General features: G+C 50.0%; 1 protein-coding gene across 6 annotated transcripts in view; it reads left to right on the top strand.

Moving 5' to 3' along the window:
- The window catches only part of LOC125448521 (fish-egg lectin-like), a 22,051-nt gene extending 60 nt beyond the window's left edge, over window positions 1-21,991 (top strand). The window contains exons 1-6 of one of the 6 annotated variants that reach the window (XM_059641387.1): window positions 1-77; window positions 5,057-5,145; window positions 8,834-8,942; window positions 12,502-12,729; window positions 14,479-14,821; window positions 17,034-21,991. The exon at window positions 1-77 is cut by the window's left edge and continues 57 nt beyond it. In XM_059641387.1, the coding sequence (XP_059497370.1) occupies window positions 8,858-8,942; window positions 12,502-12,729; window positions 14,479-14,821; window positions 17,034-17,190 (813 nt within the window). In that variant the 5' untranslated portion in view covers window positions 1-77; window positions 5,057-5,145; window positions 8,834-8,857 and the 3' untranslated portion in view covers window positions 17,191-21,991. Of the gene's footprint in view, window positions 78-5,025; window positions 5,146-8,833; window positions 8,943-12,501; window positions 12,730-14,478; window positions 14,822-16,694; window positions 16,805-17,033 lie in introns of those variants that run through there. The other 5 variants (XM_059641388.1, XM_059641386.1, XM_059641385.1 and 2 more) reach the window with 5 other exon arrangements.
- Window positions 21,992-22,402: the final 411 nt, after the last annotated feature.

Genomic DNA, 22,402 nt, shown 5'->3' with positions numbered 1-22,402 from the left:
TTATATGTACCTGGAAAGGGTCAGGAAGCCAGACAGATGCACTGCATCCGAGGAGAGCGGCATTCACTGGAAGGAGGGTAAGTGTGGGCAGGATGTGGAATCAATGGACTGAATGGCCTCCTCTACTACACACCCTTCTACCTCTTGTTGACACGGTAGGACCGAGAGTGATCAAACCCGACGTGATTTGTCTTAAAACGCGGCAGGAATTGACGGAGTGAGTGTGGGATTTGAGAAGAGTTGAGGGATGTGGTCAGGATTGCTGCTAGCTACGGCAGGGCTCATAGCTGTCTCCTTGCAACTGCAGGCCCTCTATCCCCTTCTACAGGTTTCTCATTGGGACTGCAAACCTGCCCCAACCCCCAGCATCTGCCAACTCCCCACAGTCACCCTTTAAGGATCTGGGTCATTTATCATTGTGCAACTATAATTCTCCTCCCAGGTTTCCCAGCAAACTGTCATCTTGTAGACGCCACCTCTGATTGCTGTACATTTAGAAAGCCCCGGGCAAAGAGAGCCAAAGAGGGTCTGAATATTTGGGAGTGTGGGCTGGAGTGGGACGTGGTCAGAGTCCTAAGCAGGAAGCTAAAAATTCTGGCAATTACGAGAAAACAACTCTGATAGCACTGCGGGCTGGGTATTTATTTAATTCATTTGCAAGACAGGGTGGGTATTTATTGCCCTGTCCCTAGTTGCCCCCCTTGAGAGGGTGGGGGTGTGCTGCCTTCTTGAGCCACTGCAGTCCCCATGTGCTGTAGGGTTGACCCACAGTGCCCCTTAAGGAGGCAAATTCCAGGATTCTGACCCAGCGACACTGAAGGAACGGCGATATATTCCCAAGTCAGGATGGGGAGTGGAGGGGAACTTGCAAGGGGCTGGTGTTCCCATGTATCTGCCGCCCCTTGTCCTTCTGGATGGAAGTGGGTCGTGGGTTTGGAAGGTGCTGCCTGAGGATCTTTGGTGAATCTCTGCAGAGCATCTTGTAGATGGTACACACTGCTGCGACTGAGCGTCGGTGGGGGGAGGGAGTGGGATGTTTGTGGATGTGGGGCCAATCGAGTCGGGGGCTGCTCTGTCCTGGATGGTGTCGAGCTTTTTGAGTGTTGTTGGGGCTGCCCCCATCCAGGGGCAAGTGGGGATCATTCCATCCCCCTCCTGACTTGTGCCTTGTTGTTTTATTTCAAAAATATACTTTTTTCATACAAAAATCTCTTGGTATGTTTACCTTGTCACAAATGTAGTTCAATTCTGTACAATAGTATATGAAACAACCAAACAAACACTTGAAATAACAAGGTGTAGAGCTGGATGAACACAGCAGGCCAAGCAGCATCAGAGGAGCAGGAAGGCTGATGTTTCGGGCCCAGACTCTTTTTCTGAAGAAGGGTCTAGGCCTGAAACGTCAGCTTTCCTGCTCCTCTGATGCTGCTGGGCCTGCTGTGTTCATCCAGCCCTACACCTTGTTATCTCAGATTCTCCAGCATCTGAAGTTCCTGCTGTCTCTGAAACTACTTGAGTTTGACTCTCGCGGACAGGTTTATGTGGGGAGTCAGGAGGGGAGTTACTTGCTGCAGGATTCCCAGCCTCTGTCCTAATGTTATAGCCCAGGATTGTTCCAGGTGACTGAGAATGTCATTCAAGGGGCTCTGCATTTATGTGACTGCCTGCACTCAGAAACAGAATTTTGATCCTCCACTCCCATCACAGACTAAATGATTTTATCCTTTAGACCTTCAGTGAGATTCCAAACAGTGCTTCGGAATAATGGAGCTGGAAGGTGGGAGGGTGGGAATCATCTATCAGAGAGACAGGAAATGCTAACCACCAAGGTGTAGGTAGGGAAATGAAACAGAATTTCTGGAGAGGGACAGATTGTAACATTGTCAGACTGTGCTTTGTATCTCACTCCACAGTAAGCTGGGGAGGGACAGATTGGAGGCTATTCCTCGGTCAGAATATTAAACCATATCACCGAGTCTTAGTAGCGAGGATCATGGAAGGCTACTTAAAATCGCACAAAGTTCAAACCTGTTTAGGGGCAAGTTCTTTTTGCAGCTTTCGTTATTAACCCATTAGCTCTCAGCTCTTCAGATTTGAAACAAGACTGGGTTTGGGTGAGGTTGGTTTCTGTCGAGAGCAGGTTCCAGGGAATCAGAATTGGGCTCAGAGGGAGTGAGAGGTTTTCCGGGAAAGTGCGATGAATGTCACGAATTCTAAGGAAGGAGAAATGCAGAGGCCCAGAGTCCGGGAGGCAGGACAGTGTAACATTTTGGGTCGAGATACACAGAATGTGAGAAGGAGTCAGAGTTGCGATACAACTTCAGGGAATAATATCAACGCAGTCGAAAATAGTAAAACATTTTATCTGGATTCAGAAAACACTTGTAACAAGATAGACAAATGAGCAACACCAACAGAGACAGGTTGAATGTATTCCATTCTTCGGGAAGGGAGCGATATGGAAAATCAGGGAATGACGGGCAGTTAAACACAACACCTACAGTAGGAGAGCTGTCAGCAGCTGTTATGGACCAGACCAGACCCCCTCAAAATATTTTCAGAAGATAGACTAGACCCTAATTTTTTCTTATTTTAAAGGTAAGTGTGAACTGTTGTGTTCCAGATGCAGTGTGACTGATCCAGATACTCAACGTTAAGCAAAACACAATTTATTCAAATACTGGGTGTACTGGACAGAGAAGAAGTTTATCTCAGAGTACAGGGCCTTGATCAGATCGGCCCTTTGGCCGAAGAGTGGCAGATGGAGTTTAACTGAGATAAATGTGAGGTGCTGCATTTTGGAAAGGCACATCAGGGCAGGACTTATACACTTCATGGTAAAGTCCTGGGGAGTGTTGCTGAGCAAGGAGACCTTGGGGGGGCAGTTCTTAGTTCCTTGAAAGTGGAGTCGCAGGTCGACAGTGAAGAAGGTGTTCGGTACGCTTCCCTTTGTCGGTCGTGCATTGAGTATAGGGAGTTGGAGGGTCATGTTGCAGCTGTAGAGGACATTAGTTAGGGCCACTTTTGGAATACTGCGTTCAATTCTGGTCTCCCTGCTACAGGAAGGATGTTGTTGAACTTGAAAGGGTTCAGAAAAGGATGTTGCCAGGGTTGGAGGGTTTGAGCTACAGAGAGAGGCTGAATAGGCTGGGGCTATTTTCCCTGGAGTGTCGGAGGCTGAGGGGTGACCTTATAGAGGTTTATAAAATCATGAGGGACGTGGATAGGGTGAACAGCTTCTTTTCCCTGGGGTAGAGTCCAAACCTAGAGGGGCATAGGTTTAAGGTGAGAGGGTTAAGATTTAAGAGGGACCTAAGGGGCAACTTTTTCACACAGAGGGTGGTGCGTATATGGAATGAGCTGCCAGAGGAAGTGGTGGGGGCTGGTACAGTTACAGCATTTAAAAGGCATCTGGATGGACATATGGGTAGGAAGAGTTTAGAGGGATATGGGCTGACTGCTGGCAAATGGGACTGGATTAATTTAGGACATCCAGACAAGTTGGATCAAAGGGTCTATATGTGGGCTGTACAGCTCTATGATTCTATAGTTAAAATACAGCAAAAGAGAGAAGAACTTAACTCTATTGTAAAACTTAACAGAACAGTAGACACAGTAGCAATTACTAATCAATTGTTCCAGTGCAATAAAAATCCCATAAACATAGCTCTTGGCAAAAAGGCAAGCTCAGAAACTAGATTTTCTCACACTCAACACCCACAGTATGAAGAGGATCCCCAGCTTTCATCTGTAACCAAAAGAGGGGAAAATTGGCTTTTACTTTTTTTATAACTCCACTAGCTTCTGAAAAATTTAAAAACTAAAACAAAAAGCAGTGATAATGGGAAATGCAGATGCTGGAGAACCCAAGATAACAAAGTGTGGAGCTGGATGAACACAGCAGCCAAGCAGCATCTCAGGAGCACAAAAGCTGACGTTTCGGGCCTAGACCCTTCATCAGAGAGGGGGATGGGGAGAGGGAACTGGAATAAATAGGGAGACAGGGGGAGGCGGACCGAAGATGGAGAGAAAAGAAGATAGGTGGAGAGGAGAGTATAGGTGGAGAGGTAGGGATGGGATAGGTCAGTCCAGGGAAGACGGACAGGTCAAGGAGGCGGGATGAGGTTAGTAGGTAGGAAATGGAGGTGCGGCTTGGGGTGGGAGGAAGGGATGGGTGAGAGGAAGAACAGGTTAAGGAGGCAGAGACAGGTTGGACTGGTTTTGGGATGCAGTGGGTGGAGGGCATGAGCTGGGCTGGTTTTGGGATGCAGTGGGTGGAGGGGACAAACTGGGCTGGTTTTGGGATGCGGTGGGGGAGGGGGAGATTTTGAAGCTGGTGAAGTCCACATTGATACCATTGGGCTGTAGGGTTCCCAAGCGGAATATGAGTTGCTGTTCCTGCAACCTTCGGGTGGCATCACTGTGGCACTGCAGGAGGCCCATGATGGACATGTCATCTGAAGAATGGGAGGGGGAGTTAAAATGGTTCGCGACTGGAAGGTGCAGTTGTTTATTGCGAACCGAGCGGTGGTGTTCTGCAAAGCGGTCCCCAAGCCTCCGCTTGGTTTCCCCAATGTAGAGGAAGCCACACCGGGTACAGTGGATACAGTATACGTCTTCCTCTCACCTATCCCCGCGTCCCACCTCAAGCCGCACCTCCATTTCCTACTTACTAACCTTATCCTGCCCCCTTGACCTGTCCGTCCTCCCCAGACAGACCTATCCCCTCCCTACCTCCTCTCCACCTACCTTCTCGTCTATCCATCTTCGGTCCGCCTCCCCCTCTCTCCCTATTTATTCCAGAACCCTCACCCCAACCCCCTCTCTGAAGAAGGGTCTAGGCCCGAAACGTCAGCTTTTGTGCTCCTGAGATGCTGCTTGGCCTGCTGTGTTCATCCAGCTCCACACTGTGTTAACATAAAGCAGAAACCCTGGTCCGTGAGAGCTGGCCACACCATCCAGGCTGCTTCTATTGTTCCAACTTTAACAAAAATGAAACCTCACAAGATGCTTTCATTATCACAGTCAGCCTCTCATTCAATCTCTCTCGTAAAAGAAACCAGGACAAAATACATCTCTTAAAGCTACAGCATTGTCACAAGCTGCTCGGAAAGATGTTAGGACCGGGCACTTAGGAATGTCAAGGTAATTGGGCAGAGTCCACATGGTTTGGTGAAAGGGGATTGCATTTCATTGATCCTCTGGTGTTGTTTGAGGAGGGAGCATTTGTGTGGATAAGAGGGAGTTGGTGAATGTGCTGTGCTGATATTTCCAGAAGGCATTTGATAAAGGGTGCCAACTGGGTTATTGTGGAAAATATTAGTTCGGGTAGAAAATTAGCCACCTACTAGGCAGCATTAGGAATAAATGAGTCTTTTTTTAATCCGGGAAGATGGAATGTATAGTGTGCCACAGGGTTCAGAGCTAGATCCTTAACATTTTAATCTTTTACACAGTTTGGATTTGGATGTAGGAACTGAAGGTACGGTAGTTAAATTTACTGATGACACAAGAGTGAGGAAAAACCGCCATAGAAAACAGCAGGACCGAAGGAGAGTCACGCTTGATTCAAAATGTCAACTCAGTTTCTCTCTCCGCAGGTGCTGCCAGACCTGTTGAGTTTCGAGAACATTCACTGGGTTTGTTTCCGATTTTCAACATCTGCAGTCTTTTGCCTTTATATAGGTTGGGGAGTAAATTGTCAGCTACGCTTCCCCCTATACCTCCGCCCCCCTCACCCCCATCCGAGGCCGAAAGCAAACTTTCCAAATCTGACAGGGGTTCGCCCGTACATCGTCCAACCTGACCTACTGTATCTGTTGCTCCCAATAGGGCCACCTCTACGTCGATGAGACCAGGCGCAGACTTGGGGACCATTTCATGGAGCATTTGCATGCAATAATCTTCGGGTCACCAACCACTTTAATACCCCCTGCACTGTTTGGGCGATATGTCCATCTCGGGCCTCCTCCAGTATCACAATGGCACCGTCCACCAACTGGAGGAACAGCGCCTCATATTTCGCCCTCAGGAGCCCACAACCCAATGGCCTAAATGTGGAATTCACCAGTTTTGAAATCTCCCCAACCCCAGCCTCACCCCATGACCAACCCTCCCTCTCACTGCCTCCGTGACCTGTCCATCTCTATCCCACCTATCCGCCCCACCCTTCCTTCTGAACAATCTGCACTCACCTATCACCATCCCACCTACCCTCCCCCAGGCCGACCCCTCTTCCCCACATTTATTTCAGATCGCCCTTCCCCCTCCCCATTTCTGAAGAAGGGTCCTGACCCAAAATGTTGACTCCTCTGAAGCTGCTCGGCCTGCTGTATTCCTCCAGCTTCACACTGTGCTATCTCTGACTCCAACCTCGGCAGTTCTTGCTATCTCCAAAGAAAGTATTGACCTTCATGTCCTTTTAAAATCTCTCTCCTCTCACCTTAAAAATATGCCCCCTAGATTTGAAAAGATACCTCCCATTAACCTTATTGATGCCTCTCATGATGTTATAAGCTTCAATAATGTTGCCTCTCAACCTCCTGTGATAAAAGTCCCAGCCTTATCCAGTCTCTCCCCATAACTCAAACACTCCATTCTGGCATTATGCTGGTTAATGCCCTCTGAACCCTCTCCAGTTTAATAATATCCATCCGGTAACTGGGTGACCAGAACTGGACACAGTACTTCAGAAGAGGCGTCAACAATGTACTGTACAACCTCAACATAATGTCCCAACTCCTATACTCAAAGGATTGAGCAATGAAGGCAGGTGTGCTAAATGTCTCCTTAACCCTCCTGTCTACAAATTATGTAAACTTCAAAGAACTTTGTACCCGAACCTCGAGGTCCCTCTGTTCTGCAGTCCCACCAAGTTCCTGCTTTTAATTGTGTGAATCTTGCTCTCGTTTGTTTTACCAAAATGCATAACCTCACATTTACCTTAATTAATTAAACGCTATCTCCAATTCCTTAGCCCATTGAGCTATTGGACAAAATCCCTTTGCAATCTTCACTGTCCAGTATGTTACCAAGTTGGCATCATGCACAATCCCAGATTTCCTATATACCAATCCGAATTATTTATATGTACAACAAACAAAAGTGGACCCAGGAAGACAACAAAGTGATAGACATAGTTTGAGTGACTTGGCAAAGATGTGGCAAATGCAGGACAATGTGGGAAAATATGAAATTGTCCCACTTTGTCGGGGAAAATTAAAAAAGAAGATTATTGTCTGAGCAGTGAGAGGTTGCAGAGCGCTGAGATGCAGAGGGATCTGAGTGGCATAGCACACAAATCAGAGATGATAATGATGCAGGCTCAGCAGGGAATTAGGAAAGCTTAATAGGATGTGATGGTTTATTGTGATGGGATTCAAACACAAGAATTTGAGAGGATATCCTTCAGTTAGACAAGGCACTGTCACACAGCATCTGGAGAACTGTGTACACAACAGGTCACTGTACAGAGGGAAGGATATTAATGTGATTGAAGCAAATTTGAGATGATTTATCAGACTAATACCAGAGACAGGGAGGGCTTGTAACTCCTGAAATTTTGAAGAGATCTGTTGTTTGAAGTGGGTCAGAATCTGAGGAATTTTTGACAGGGTGCATGTGCAAAGGATGGGTCTAGAAGCCCTAGAATTCTGGGACGCTGCTCAAGGAAAAAAATGGCAGACAAGAAAACAGATTTTTCTTTCTCAAAATGCCTTAAATTTCACAACCTTTTTCATCAAAGGTTGTCAAGAAAGAGTCCAAGAATAATTTTTAAGGTAACAGGGGTTAAATTTTGTAATGACAATCAAGCGAAAGGTTACCAGGGAGAAGATATAACAGGAATATTTAGATCAGCTGTGGTTTCGCTAAAAGACAGAAGATAATGGATGGGAAGACTGGCCTCCGCCTGTTCCTGATTTATATATTTCTACAGAAAGGTCACTCCAAAACACACATGCAAAAGAAAAGTTCAGGAGCAAGTTACCAGAAAACCCTACTGTGCAGCGATCAATAATCTCAAATTCAAAAATATCAGGGTGATATTGTCAGGCCCATTGTCAGATGAGTTTCCTCAAGTAATTACTATCAGTACAGAGGGAGGGCCGCACTGTCGGACGGTCAGTGCTGAGGGAGCGCCGCACTGTCGGACGGTCAGTGCTGAGGGAGTGGGCACTGTCGGAGGGTCAGTGCTGAGGGAGCGCCGCACTGTCGGAGGATCAAAGCTGAGGAAGCGCCGCACTGTCGGAGGGTCAGTACTGAGGGAGCGGGCACTGTCAGAGGCTCAGTGCTGAGGGAGCGGGCACTGTCGGAGGGTCAGTGCTGAGGGAGCGCCGCACTGTCGGAGGGTCAGTGCTGAGGGAGTGGGCACTGTCGGAGGGTCAGTGCTGAGGGAGCGGGCACTGTCAGAGGTTCAGTGCTGAGGGAGCGGGCACTGTCGGAGGGTCAGTGCTGAGGGAGCGCCGCACTGTCGGAGGGTCAGTGCTGAGGGAGTGGGCACTGTCGGAGGGTCAGTGCTGAGGGAGCGGGCACTGTCAGAGGTTCAGTGCTGAGGGAGCACTGCACTGTCGGAGGGTCAGTGCTGAGGGAGCACCGCACTGTCGGAGGGTCAGTGCTGAGGGGGCGGGCACTGTCGGAGGGTCAGTGCTGAGGGAGCGGGCACTGTCGGACGGACAGTGCTGAGGGAGCGGGCACTGTCGGACGGACAGTGCTGTGGGAGCAGGCACTGTTGGACGGACAGTGCTGAGGGAGCGGGCACTGTCGGACGGACAGTGCTGAGGGAGTGCTGCTCTGTGGGAGCATGTTCTTTCTAACTGTTGTATTTTTCTCTGAGGAGGTCACTAATTCTGCCCGCTTCATGAGTCCCAACGAGACAGAACGAGAGAGACGGGAGATGAAACTTCTGCTGATCATTCTTTTGCCTCAGTTTGCTCTCAGTCTAGGTAAGTGTTATGTATTGGAACATTTTGGCCAGTCTTTATGTTTGAGACTTGCTCACTGCTTTCCTGTTCCCAAAGTAACTCCCCTGTTCGGTCCTGGACCCCCTGACTCTTACTCTCAGTCCCGGGAGTATGCCAACCATCCCCTGGTCTGACCCGTTCTGAATTGGCTTCCACGTTTCCTTATCCTCCCACCAACCCTTGTCCTCTGCCCAGCTTCCCAGGCACTTTTGTGCCTGTTCCCACCATGTCGACTTGATAGGGAGTGTGTGAGACAAGACAGACTGAGGCAAATACAATGTGAGATATACATGGAGATGGAGAGAGAGAGACAGTGAGGAAGATCCAGATTGGGTTATACGCAGAGAGAAAGAGAGATGGATGGTGAAAATGAAAGGCAGGCAGAGAGTCAGAGTGAGAGACAGACCAAAAGAGACAGCTAAGATGAAGAGACAGTGAGATGGAAAAGGATGGAGAAATATTCAGATTGTGATAAGGCAGGAGACACACAGAGAGAGAGAGAGAGAGAGAGAGAGAGATGAAGGCGGAGCGAGAAACAGTGAGATAGGGAGAGAGATTAAAACAGAGAGGGACAGAGTGGGACACTGAAAAAGGCTGAAAGAGAGAGAGAGAGGAATAGCTACAGACAAATATGAATCGCAGAAAAGCAGTATCGCAGTATGCAGTATCGCAGTATGCAGTATCGCAGTATCGCAGTATGCAGTATCGCAGTATGCAGTATGCAGTATCGCAGTATGCAGTATCGCAGTATGCAGTATCGCAGTATCACAGTATGCAGTATCGCAGTATGCAGTATCGCAGTATGCAGTATGCAGTATCGCAGTATCGCAGTATGCAGTATCGCAGTATGCAGTATCGCAGTATGCAGTATGCAGTATCGCAGTATGCAGTATCGCAGTATGCAGTATCGCAGTATACAGGTAGAACACCTAGTAAGGAAGGCAAATGGAATTTTGACATTTCTTGCTAAAGGAATGGAGTATCAAGGACTACAACATTGCCCCCCCCCCCGCCCCACCCCGCAGTGATCGAGAATACCCTCGACCGTGTTCGCCCGCATTTCTCGCAACTCACCCGTCACACCCGCTCCCTGCAATGACAACCAAATAGAATCCCCCTCATCCTCACACACCACCCCACCAGCCTCCAGATACAACGCATCATCCTCTGACACTTCCGCCATCTACAATCCGACCCCACCACCCAAGACATTTTTCCATCCCCACCCTTGTCTGCTTTCCTGAGAGACCACTCTCTCCGTGACTCCCTTGTTCGCTCCACACTCCCCTCCAACCCCACCACACCCGGCACCTTCCCCTGCAACCGCAGGAAATGCTACACTTGCCCCCACACCTTCTCCCTCACCCCTACCCCAGGCCCCAAGATGACCTTCCATATCAAGCAGATGTTCACCTGCACATCTGCCAATGTGGTATACTGTATCCACTGTACCTGGTGTGGCTTCCTCTACATTGGGGAAACCAAGCGGAGGCTTGGGGACCGCTTTGCAGAATACCTACGCTCGGTTCGCAATAAACAACTGCATCTCCCAGTCGCGAACCATTTCCACTCCCCCTCCCATTCTTTAGATGACATGTCCATCATGGGCCTCCTGCACTGCCACAATGATGCCACCCGAAGGTTGCAGGAACAGCAACTCATATTCCGCTTGGGAACCCTGCAGCCCAACGGTATCAATGTGGACTTCACCAGCTTCAAAATTTCCCCTCCCCACCCACCCCCCCCCCCCCGCCCCCACTGCATCCCAAAACCAGCCCAGCCCGTCCCTGATAACAAAGTGTGGAGCTGGATGAACACAGCAGGCCAAGCAGCATCTCAGGAGCACAAAAGCTGACGTTTTGGGCCTAGACCCTTCGTGCTTGGCCTGCTGTGTTCATCCAGCCCCACATTTTGTTATCTTGGATTCTCCAGCATCTGCAGTTCCCATTGTCTCCCAGCTCGTCCCCATCTCCCTAACCTGTCCTTCCTCTCACCTATCCCCTACCCCCACCTCTAGCCCCACCCCCATCTCCCACTCAGTAACCTCATCCTGCCCCCTTGACCTGTCCGTCCTCCCTGGACTCCTATCTTCTCCTCTATCCATCTTCTACCCACCTCTCCCTCTTTCCCTATTTATTTCATATTCCCCCTTCCCCTCCCCCGTTTCTGATGAAGAGTCTAGGCCCGAAACATCAGCTTTCCTGCTCCTCTGATGCTGCTGGGCCTGCTGTGTTCATCCAGCTCCACACCTTGTTACCTCTGTAAGAGTAGGGAAGTTTTGCTGTAACGATAGAAACCCTTAGTGAGACCAAACCTGGAGTATTGTGTACAGGTTTGGTCCCCCGCCACTTGTGAAGTGGTGTTCTTTTCTTGGAGGCAGATCAGAGGAGGTTCACTGGATTGGTTCCAGAAATGAGGAGTTTGTCTCACGGAGAGAGAGACTGAACAACACTCTCTGAGATTTGAGAAGAAGGAGAGGAGATCTCTCTATAAAATGAGGGCTACAAGATGCTAAAGGGGATTGAGAGTAGGCACAGAGACAATCTAGAATGAGATTTAGGATGGAGATTTGAGAAAGAGATGAGAAGGAATGATTTGTGTCAGATGGCAGCAAATCTGGGACTCACTCCCCTCCAGGGTGTGCTGCAGGCTGGGCACTGAGTATTCTTAATGAGGAGACTGATGGGTTTTTAATCAGTAACGGTTGGAGGGTTATAGAGAACAAGCAGAAAAGTGGAGATGAGATCAGCCATGATAGTATAGAATGCTCCAGGGGTCGAGCGGCCTCGTCCTGTTCCTAGTCCTGTATTCAATCCTTACGTTATGCTGTTATGAGAAGACAGAAACAATGAGACAGAGAATGAAAGACAGATTTAGAGTCATAGAGTGAGAATGAGATAGATGGAGAAAGTGAAAAAGAGAGAGAGAGAGAGAAGAGAGACAGAGAGATGGAGAGAGTGAGAGGGAGAGAGTATAGATGATGGAGAAAGTGAGAGAGAGAGAGAGATGGAGCGAGTGAGATGGAGAGAGACAGGCATGGAGAGAAGGAGAGGGAGAGAGAGAGAGAGATGGCGAGTGAGAGAGAGGTGGATAGAGTGATAGGAAGAGAGAGAGAGAGACAGAGACGGAGAGAGGGAGAGGGAAGAGAGAGATGATAGGGAGAAAGGTGGAAAGAAAGAGCGATGAAGAGGGAGAGAGGGAGATGGAGAGAGAGATGGTGAGGGAGAGAGAGATGGTGAGAGAGAGGGAGAGAGAGGGCAAGAGAGAGGGAGACATGGAGAGAGTGACAGGGAGAGAGACAGAGATGGAGAGAGAGAGAGGGGGAGAGAGAGAGCGCGCAAGAGAGAGGGAGAGGTGGAGAGTGTGACAGGGAGAGAGAGACAGAGATGGAGCGTGTGAGAGGGAGACCGATGGACAGATGGCAAGGCAGAGAAAGAGGGAGTGAGGCAGTTGGATGGAGGATGAGTGGTGTGAAGGAGGAGGGGTATAGGAGTTCAGTTGAGGGCTGGGGTCTTCAGCTTGTTGTGCCTTTTGTTTGCAGCTACAAGATGTTCCGATGTTGCTGGGACAATGAAGCAGATCGACGCAGGGATTGGAATGGTGTTTGGAGTGAATACGACAGGAGCTGTCTACACCAGGCTCGGAGATTCCTGGGTCAAGATCCCTGGATCCCTCAAGCACGTCACTGTGGGACCGGCAGGAATCTGGGGCGTTGACCCGTACAAAAAAGTCTTCCGCTTTATTGGGGGCACCTGGATCTCCATATTCAGTAAGTCAGGGGGATACAGCAGCTTTATGAAGAAACTGCATTTCTCTAGCACCTCTTACAAGTACAGACTACCCCAAAGTGCCCCACGACTAAGGGCGTCTGTTTGAAGGTTGCTCAGTGTCTACATATGGGAACAATGAATGCAGGAAATACGTGCACAGCAAGCTCCCACAGGACAAGAAAGAGGGCAGAGGGGAATGGGGAAGAGCAGATGAGGGGAGTGGGGGGTGGGGTTGGATGAACCGGGGAGAGTGAGAGATGGAGGGGTTTGGGAAAGGGTGAGGGGAGCGAAGTGGAGGGGAACAGTTGATGTGTGGAATGGGAGAAGAGGCGGTAGAGGGAATGGGTGGAGTCTATGGTGATTGTAATGAGGTCAGTCAGGTGGTTCTCACAGAATATGAGTTCCCTGCTTCGGGCTGTTAAGCTGGTCCAATCAGGGAGCCCTGGCTGACAATTAGAAACAGGAGTGACAGAGGTTCACTTTGGCTGGCTGTGAGGGAGCTGGGTCAGTGTCGAGGACCCTCCCCATTGTAAATAAACAGTGACATGATACCAGCCTGAATGGAGTTATTTTAGAGTGGGGATGTTGAGATAGGGTGGGGAGGTGAGAGGGAGAGAGGGGAGATGAGAGGGGAGACGGGTGAAGGGAAAGGTGGAGGCAGAGGGGAGAGAGAGAGAGGGTGAGAGAGAGGGAGAGAGAGGGCAAGAGAGAGGGAGACGTGGAGAGAGTGACAGGGAGAGAGAGAGACAGAGACGGAGAGAGAGAGAGGGGGAGAGAGTGACAGGGAGAGAGACGGAGATGGAGAGAGGGAAGGAGAGAGAGAGAGAGACGTGGAGGGTGATGGGAGAGGGGAGAAGGAGAAGGGTACGGGTGTTGGGAGGGGATTAGCTGAGGGATGAGGGGGAGAGGGGAATGGGAGAGTGGGAGGTGCTAGGGGACAGGAAGAGAGGAAGGGGGAAGGAGAAATGGAGGAGGGGAAGGTGGGTGGGAGGGGAGTGGGAGAGGAGGCGGACAGGGCAAGGAGGGAGGGGGAGAGCAGAGGGGAGGCGTAAGGGAATGGGGAGGGTAAAGGGGTGGGAGAACGGAAACACAGGGGAAGTGGGTGGGGGATGGGAGGGGTCGGTGGGGATGTGGGGGGAGGGGTGAGCTAGAGAGGGGAAGGTGAGAAAAGGAGGTGTCAGATGTGTGCCTTATCCCAGAGTTCAGCAGGGGAATTAGGGGAGAAGGTGAGGGGAGTGGCGGTGGGGGCAGGATGGTTGGAGAGAGGGAGTGGGGAGGAGGTGGGGAGTTGGGGGGGCCCGTTGGAGCGGGTGAGGGGAGCAGGGGCAGGGGGCGATGGAGAGGGAGAGTGGAGAGTTGAGGCAAGTTGGGGGGTCCATTGGTGCAGGTGAGGGGAGCAGGGACAGGGTGCATTGGAGAGGGAGGCTGGGGAGTTGAGGGGAGTTGGGGGGATAGCCATCGGAGAGGGTGAGGGGAGCAGAGACAGGGGTCATTGGAGATGGAGAGTGGAGAGTTGAGGGGAGTTGGGGGTGGGGGGGGGGCAGTCATTGGAGAGGGAGAGAGCTGCTGGGACCGGAGGGTGAGTTGGCCTAACTGGGTCGCCACGGTAATTTCGGCCTAGCCTGCCAGGCCAGGAAGCAAAGCCTGGTTGGCCCTGGAGGGGCTTGGTGGAGGCAACTGGACATTAACTGACCCTGATGTCTCTCTCTCTCTCTCTCTCTCTCTCTCTCTCTACGTCCCTCCCCCAGACGGTGAACTGACACAGCTCGATGCTGGCGGTGACCAGTTTGTAGCCGGCGTGGACCAGTTCGGAGCCACATTCTGCATCAACAAGCGAGATGTAGAGGGAGCCGTCGCCAACCGCTCCATCACTTTCAGCAGCGTCGGTAGCCGCATGAGGTACTATTCGTGCGGGCCCCTGGGCTGCTGGGGGGTGACTCTAGCCAAAGATGTCTACCACCGGCTCAACGTCAAGCCCACCGCCTGCATTGGCACCAGCTGGACCCGCGTCTTCGGAAAGTTCCAGAACATTGAGGTGGGCAGTGACGGCAGGGTCTTCGGGATCAGTGTCACCAAACAGCTCTACATGAGGTAAGTCCTGTGTCCAATTTGGGGGTCGTATGTGCATGTGTGTTGAGGTGGGGGAAACAGTCATTACAAATTGTGAAGCGGTTAATGTTGGACCGAAGAATGAAAAAGAGGCAACTTCCGGTCAAGAATTCAGCCATTTGTGATTCGGTCAAGTTGAGCGAATTTGGCAGATGTGGGATAACGCATCTGGTGATGATGAGGGAATGGCAGAGTGGTATTATCTCTGGACTGCTGAGCCAGAGACCCAGGTGAGGGAATGGGGAGGGGAGTTGTGGTGGAGAAGGTGAGGGGAGTCAAGGGGGGCTTGGGTGCGGGATGGTTGGAGAGGGGGAGTGGGGTGGGGGTGGGGCAGGGTAGGGCGTTGGGTGGCCATTGGAGAGGGTGAGGGGAGCAGGGACAGGCGGGGTCGGAGAGGGGGAGTGGAGAGTTGAGGGGAGTGGGGGAGCAGGTAAGGAGGGGGGGAAGTCACTGGAGAAGGAGAGAGCCGCTGGGACCGGAGGGTGAGTCGGCCTAACTGGGTCACCATGGTAACTTCGGCCTAGTCTGCCAGGCCAGCAAGTGGAGCCTGCTGGGTGTTGCCTGGGACTGGGGAGCTGGGTTTCAATTCCGCTATCACAGATGGTCACTTAGAACAGAGAAGAGGAGAAATGTCTTCATGTTCAAAAGATAAAATCTGGCATTAAGTGTCTAATGACTGATTGATGGGAAAGCACTCATGTCCTTTAGGGAAGGAAACTGCCATCCTTACCTGGTCTGGGCCTACACGTAACTCCAGACCCACAGCAATGTGGTTGACTCTTAACCACCTTCTGGGCAATAAATGCTGTCCCAGTCAGTGAGGCCATCATCCTGTGAATGAACGAATATAAAAGAAAATGTGGGTAAATATCAGGTTATTTTCACACTGGGAGCAAAAACAGGAAGACAGATTGTGATCCGAATGGTGATAGCTTGGGAGAAGGGGTGGTACAATGAGACCTGGGTGCCCTCATACACTAGTCACTGAAAATAATTGCAGGAGCTTCAGGGAGTGAAGAAGGAAAATTGCATTTTGGCTTCGTAGTGAGAGGGTTGGGAGGGCAGGGGCAGGCACATCTTGCTGCAGTTGTACAGGGGCCTTGGTGAGACCACAGCTAGAGTATTGTGTGTGCAGCTTGGGGTCTCCTTACCTGAGAAAGGACGCTCTGGCGATGGAGGGAGCACAGCAAAGGTTCACCAGACTGATTCCCAGGATGGCAGGAGTAATGTACGAAGACAGACTGGATTGATCAGGAATATACTCACTGGGGTTGAGAAGAATGAGGGGCGATCTCATTTGAAACTTGTAAAATTCTAACAGGGTTAGACAGGGTAAGCATAGGAAGGATATTCCTGATGACACAGGGGTGGGGATGGGGGCCCAGAACTAGACAGTCACAGTCGAGGGATAAAGGGTGGGTCATTTAGGACTGAGCTGAGGAGAAATGTCTTCACCCAGAGAGTGGGGAGCCTGTAGAATTCTCTGCCAAAGAAAGCAGCAGAGGCTAAAACATTTGACAGTAAGAACTGCAGATGCTGGAGTCAGAGACAACACAGTGTGGAGCTGGAGGAACACAGTGGGCCAGGCAGCATCAGAGGAGCAGGAAAGTCTGTAGAAGGGTACCGACCCGAAACGTCAACTCTCCTACTCCTCTGATGCTGCCTGGCCTGCTGTGTTCCTCCAGCTCCACACTGCGCTGTCTTTGAGGCTAAAGCAAGGAGTTGGATATTGTACTTGAGGCTAAAGAGAACAAAGTTGTGGAGGAAAGGCTGCTGAGTTAGATAATCAGTCACGATCATTATGAATGGCAGAGAAGACTCAAAGGCCTACTCTCGCTCTCTGTTTCTATCATAGGTGGAGCACTGGATACAAGAATTATCCTGTGTATGGACAACATCTCTCTCCTCTTACTTTATCAGCATCGATTTTAAATCTATGATCAGCCCACGGCCAAAGAAAAAGCTCTTCCTCTATTCAATGTAATTTTATAATTAAATAAACTCGACTACTCACTCTTAGCCTGTTTTGTTGCCGACCTAGTCTTGCAGGTGGACTTGGAGGTGTCAGGCAAAGCAATTACAGATCCTTGCAGGTGGTAGGGCTGTTGACAATGGATGTCCGAGGGTTTTTCTTGTGTTGGAGCGGGTACATGGTTTGGTCAAAATTCTAACCAGATCCTTACCTCTCTCGCAGGAAGGGAGTCACTGCTGAGAGACCCATAGGGTGGGGATGGACCAAGATACAGATCGGAAACTTAAGGTTCAACCACGCGTCCTGGGATCTCGGTAATCTCTGGCTGGTGAGGAATGACGGAAAAATTGTGAAATGCTCAACAGAAGACATCGACTGAGCGCAACAGCGCCTCCTGTCAAAAACTGAAGCAACTTTGTGGGCTGGACCTGCTGGACCCCACAGGAGGGGTCAGCCATTTTGACCACCTTGACAAGTGACAATATGTTCGACAACCCTATCTAGCAAAAAGAACGTAGGACTTAAGTACCTTCTGCTGTCTTGCTTGTATATCACAGGGGCTGAGGAGCGTCCATCATTTAGGGACAATTGGACAGGCTGGAGATCTTTTTAGAAAAGTAAGGATTCAAAATGATGAGATTGTCCCCCACAAACTCAAGTTCTGATTCCTTCCGCCCGGAATTTTCCCTTCCCAACTATGAGAATAGGACATTTTTATTTTAGAACAGGCTAAGAGGGAATCAAGAGGAGTTTATTTAGTTATAAAAGTACATTGAATATAGAAAAATGTAACTTCCTCAGTGGGAGTGGTTGTGGGACGAGATAGTTCCAGGTGCTGTTACGGATTAAAATTCATCACCGATGGAATGTGAGGAGAGAGTTTAGGACTTCTTTACTTCGAGTGCAGAGGGGAAACAGTAGAGGCCACATTGTTGAGGAAATGAATTCAGGGGAAAGTGCTGAGTTGTGGGGAAAGGATTAATTTGCAACTTCTTGAGCAGTGAGCTGGCACAGAAACGATGGTCCATATTGCCCCTGCCTTCATGGACTGGTTTGCTTCCGCATTTATATAATTGTCTTCTGCAATTTCAGGACGCCCGAAAGAAATACTTCCCGAAAGAAATAGCATTCTCTTTGACCTGTGTCCCTCTGGCGACTGCCCTTGGGAACAATTTCACCTCATTGACTCAATCAAAACCCTTCCCAATGATTTTGAACACTTCAGTTCGAATTCTGCTTGAAGTTTCAGGTTCCCTATTTCCTATATGGGATTGGATCACCCCACCGCATTCTCACATTCCGGAAGCTCAGCGTGTATCTGGAGTGACATGGCTCTCATTTGGAATTGCACACTTGCGTGTCCGAGGTTAGGATGTGAGGCAGCTTCCCAGAGCCCATTTGGGAGAGGGTCGTTTGTCAGTAAACTTGGAGAGTAGTCATAACTTCAGATCCCTCATCATGACGCTCCCCCTTTCCCACTTTCCCCTCTTCCTTTGTCTCTCCCACTCTTCTGATCACCCCTCTCTCCCAATCTCCTTCTCTCCTCCAGTCTCCTGTCCCCTTTTGTCATGACAACCCCCTTCCCTCTCTCCAATCTATTCTCCCCCCAACTCTCCTAATTTTGCCCCTTTCCTACTAATCTCCACTTCTCTCCCCAACACTTGTGTACCCAAACTCCTTCTCTCCCCCAATATTCTTTGCTTTCCTCTCTGTTCTGATCTTCCTTTTCTGCCCTTACCTTCCCTCCTTCTCTCTCTATCTCTCTCACTCTCTCTCGCAAACTTCCGCCCCTGATCTCCCCATCCTTCACTCTCAATCTCCTCTTCCCCACTGTCTTTGAGAAATTTCCCAACGAGCTTTGGACAGCACCTTCCAAACCCATGACCACATCCATCTAGGGCATCAGATACATGGGAACACCACCCCACTGCAACTTGCCCTCCAAATCATCCCCCATCCTGACTTGGAAATATATCGCCCTTCTCTCAGTGTTGCTGGGTCAAAATCCTGGAATTCCTTCCCAAAGGGCATTGTGGGCCAACCCATCGTGCATGGTTCAGCTGACCACAACCTTCTCAAGGGGGCAACTAGGAGCAGGCAGTTAATGCAGGGCCAGTTCTAGAAACGCCGCCCGCACAAATAGGGTTTTGGGCGCAAAAAATAAACGGGGTAAGTAAAAATTGGGTAAACACCCTCTAACAGGGTGTTTCAGATGACAATCTCACGGAAACTTCCAGAAGAGAAAGCCATTGGACCCATCGAGCTTTCACTTGCTCTGAGCTAGCTAGATCTGATTAGTTGTGTTAGCATCCACAGCATCCATAACTTCCAGCCTCAAATCTTTATCTTCCAGGAAAAGTCTGAAATCTCTGGTGGGTTGGCCAGGGTGGGTGGCCTCAAACTGGGAGCATCAGGGCTCTGGGGAAAGTTGGGATATTGAGTGATGGACCTGGAGGAGGTTCAATGGGTCAGTGCCAGGGATGGGGAGCCGCAGTCAGAGCTGTGATTGGGAATGATGGATGGTTCCAAGTCAGGGGACAGAATATGAAGAGGGAACAGGGAGATTTCAGAGAGGCAGAGAGAGAACTCAGCCACTCTGAGGGCATCTGCGAACCAGAGACTGACATTCACAGATGAAATGAGTCATTTCTGATGAAAGGTCTAGGCCCGAAACGTCAGCCTTCCTGCTCCTCTGATGCTGCTTGGCCTGCTGTGTTCATCCAGCTCCACACCTTGTTATCTCAGAATCTCCAGCATCCGCAGGTCCTACTATCTCAGAATTTGCCTCATCTGGTTCTTTTCCCTACCCTCGCCAATTTACGTTCCTCAAGTGACTGACCCTCCTTTATAGACTTCAGTGTCTCCTTTATAGACTTCATCGAAACTTAACAATTCTGAACACCCAGATTCAATTTCGCCCCTAACCTTCCCCGCTTTGAAGGAAACTATGCCCGACACTCCCAGTGTCTCTCGACATGGACTGAAGACCCTAAACCCGGGGTCATCCAAGTAAATCTGCAACGCACCCTCTCTGCGTTCAGTACAATTAACATTAAGGCATGAACTGCTCAGTGAACTGAGGCAAGGAGAACGATTAATTCTTAATGCTCAGCAAAGGCAGAGAGTGTCAAGATATTATTGAAATCACGATAAAACACGAAGCAACGATGCGTCCAGGTACAATGAAGAAATCATTCTGTCAATAAATGCATTGGGAGTTAATCACTTTTCATGGTATTTCAGCTGCATCACTATACAGCATGGGGTTAGATACAGAGTAAAGCTCCCTCTACACTGTCTCACATCAAACACTCCCAGGACAGGGACAGCACGGGGTTAGATACAGAGTAAAGCTCCCTCTACACTGTCTCACATCAAACATTCCCAGGACAGGGACAGCACAGGGTTAGATACAGAGTAAAGCTCCCTCTACACTGTCTCACATCAAACATTCCCAGGACAGGGAAAGCATGGGGTTAGACACAGAGTAATGCTTCCTCTACACTGCCCCCCCCCCCCCATCCATCGAACACTCCTAAGACAGGTACAGCACGGGGTTAGATGCAGAATAAAGCTTCCTGTACACCATCCCCCCATCAAACACTCTCAGGACAGGGACAGCACGGGGTTGGGTGCAGAGTAAAGCTCTCTCTACACTTCCCCCATCGAACACCCCCAGGCTTTTGCTGAGATCTTTAACATTTCCTTGCTACAAATCCCGCACCTGTTTGATGAAGACCAGCACCATCCCGATAGCAGAGAAAACACATGCAGCATGCATCAACAATATGTGCGCAGCGGCTCTGACCTGCGGAGTCATGAAGTGCTTTGAGAGTCTAGCCATGGCCTAAACCAACTGCAACTTCCCAGCCTGAATCCCCTGCCATTTGCCTACCAGCGAATCAGCTCCACAGCGGACACCGTTCCCTCGCCCTGTGCTCATTCCTGGAACATCTGGATCACCCACATCTGGATCCTGCTCAGAGGCAACAGCTCCACTCTCAACGCTATAATCCCTGTGCGCCTCATCTGAAATCTCTCGGCTCTGCCCTCTGCCGCTGGATCCTCCGCTTCCCGACGCACAATCCATCCCTCCTCCGCAGTGACCGTCAGCATTGGAGTACCCCCCCCCAACCAATGTATGCATTTTCAGCCACCTACTGTACTCCCACGTCTGTGTGGCCAAATCCTGAATGAACGCCATCTGCATTTTTGCCGACGACAACACTGTGGATATCTAATGACGACCAATCAGCATACAAGATGGCGATAGGGGGCTTGGTGTCTTGGTGCAATGAGAACCATCTGTCTCTCAATATCGTCAACACTAAAGAACTGATCATCAGCTTCAGGAAGAAAGGAGGAGATCACGCTCCCATCTTTGATGGAACTGAGGGCCCGTCCTGTACTCCCCATACGGCTGTGACAGTCAGGAAGGCACAACAATGCCTCTTCTTTCTCAGGCGGCTCAGGAAAGGTCCATAAGGTCCCTCACCAACTTCTACAGAAGCACCATAGAAAGCGTACTGTCCAGGTACATTACGGCATGGTACGGCAACTGCTCTGCCCAGGACCGTAAGAAACTACAGAAGGTGCACAGCCCAGACCATCATGGAAACCAGCCTCCCATCCACGGACTCCACTTTACACCTCTCGCAGCCGCAGAAAGGCAGCCAACGTTATCATCAAAGACCCATCACATCCCAATTATGACCTCCTCGACCCCTTCCACCAGGCAGAGCATGCAGAAGCCTGAACACACGCACCAGCAGGTTCAGGAACACAGCAGGCCAAACAGCATCATAGGAGAAGGAAGGCTGACATTTCGGGCCTAGACCCTTTCTGATGAAGAGTCTAAGCCTGAATCGTCAGCTTTCCTGCTCCTCTGATGCTGCTTGGCCTGCTGTGTTCATCCGGCTCCACACCTTGTTATCTCGGATTCTCCAGCATCTGCAGTCCCTACTATTTCTGGGTCAGAAACAGCTGCTTTCTGGCCATTATCAGACTGATGAACGGACCTCTTTAATTTCAAATCGAATGCTTATCTCGCTTTGTGCACCCCCTGTGCAGTGTAACCTTGTATGCATCACTCTGTTTAATCATCTTATTATGTGTGTGTCCCTGTTGGTTAATGATCTGCCTGCTCCGTTCGCAAAACCAAGCTTTTCACTGGACTTCGGTACACGTGGCTACAATAAATCAAATGAAACTATGATAAAATTCAACTGGATGTGTTCATTCCGGTCTGATCTGTGTTGAGAATGTCAGAATTGGAGCTGCAGCTCCTTGGTTTTTAACTTCTCTTTTTGCTTCCAAATCGGGCCAGCCAGGATTGCAGAGGGTTTGAGATGCTGTCTTGAGGAATGAAGTCACTCAATTGTATCCACATTCCGCGTGGAATTTAAGGCCGGGATGTCAAATTGGGCAATCACAGTTTTGGATGGAGTCAATAGTGAGATAACACATTCTCTGTCGGGGGGTCAGTGCTGAAGGAGTGCCACACTGTCAATGTCCCTCAGCAATGACCCTCCAACAGTGCCCACTCATTCAGCACTGGCCCTCCGACAGTGCCCGCTCCCTCAGGACTGACC

Source organism: Stegostoma tigrinum, chromosome 41 (genome assembly GCF_030684315.1).
Source record: "Stegostoma tigrinum isolate sSteTig4 chromosome 41, sSteTig4.hap1, whole genome shotgun sequence".
NCBI lineage: Eukaryota > Metazoa > Chordata > Chondrichthyes > Orectolobiformes > Stegostomatidae > Stegostoma > Stegostoma tigrinum.
The sequence above is the reverse complement of the archived record's forward strand: the minus strand, read 5'-3'. Positions and strand labels throughout refer to the sequence as shown.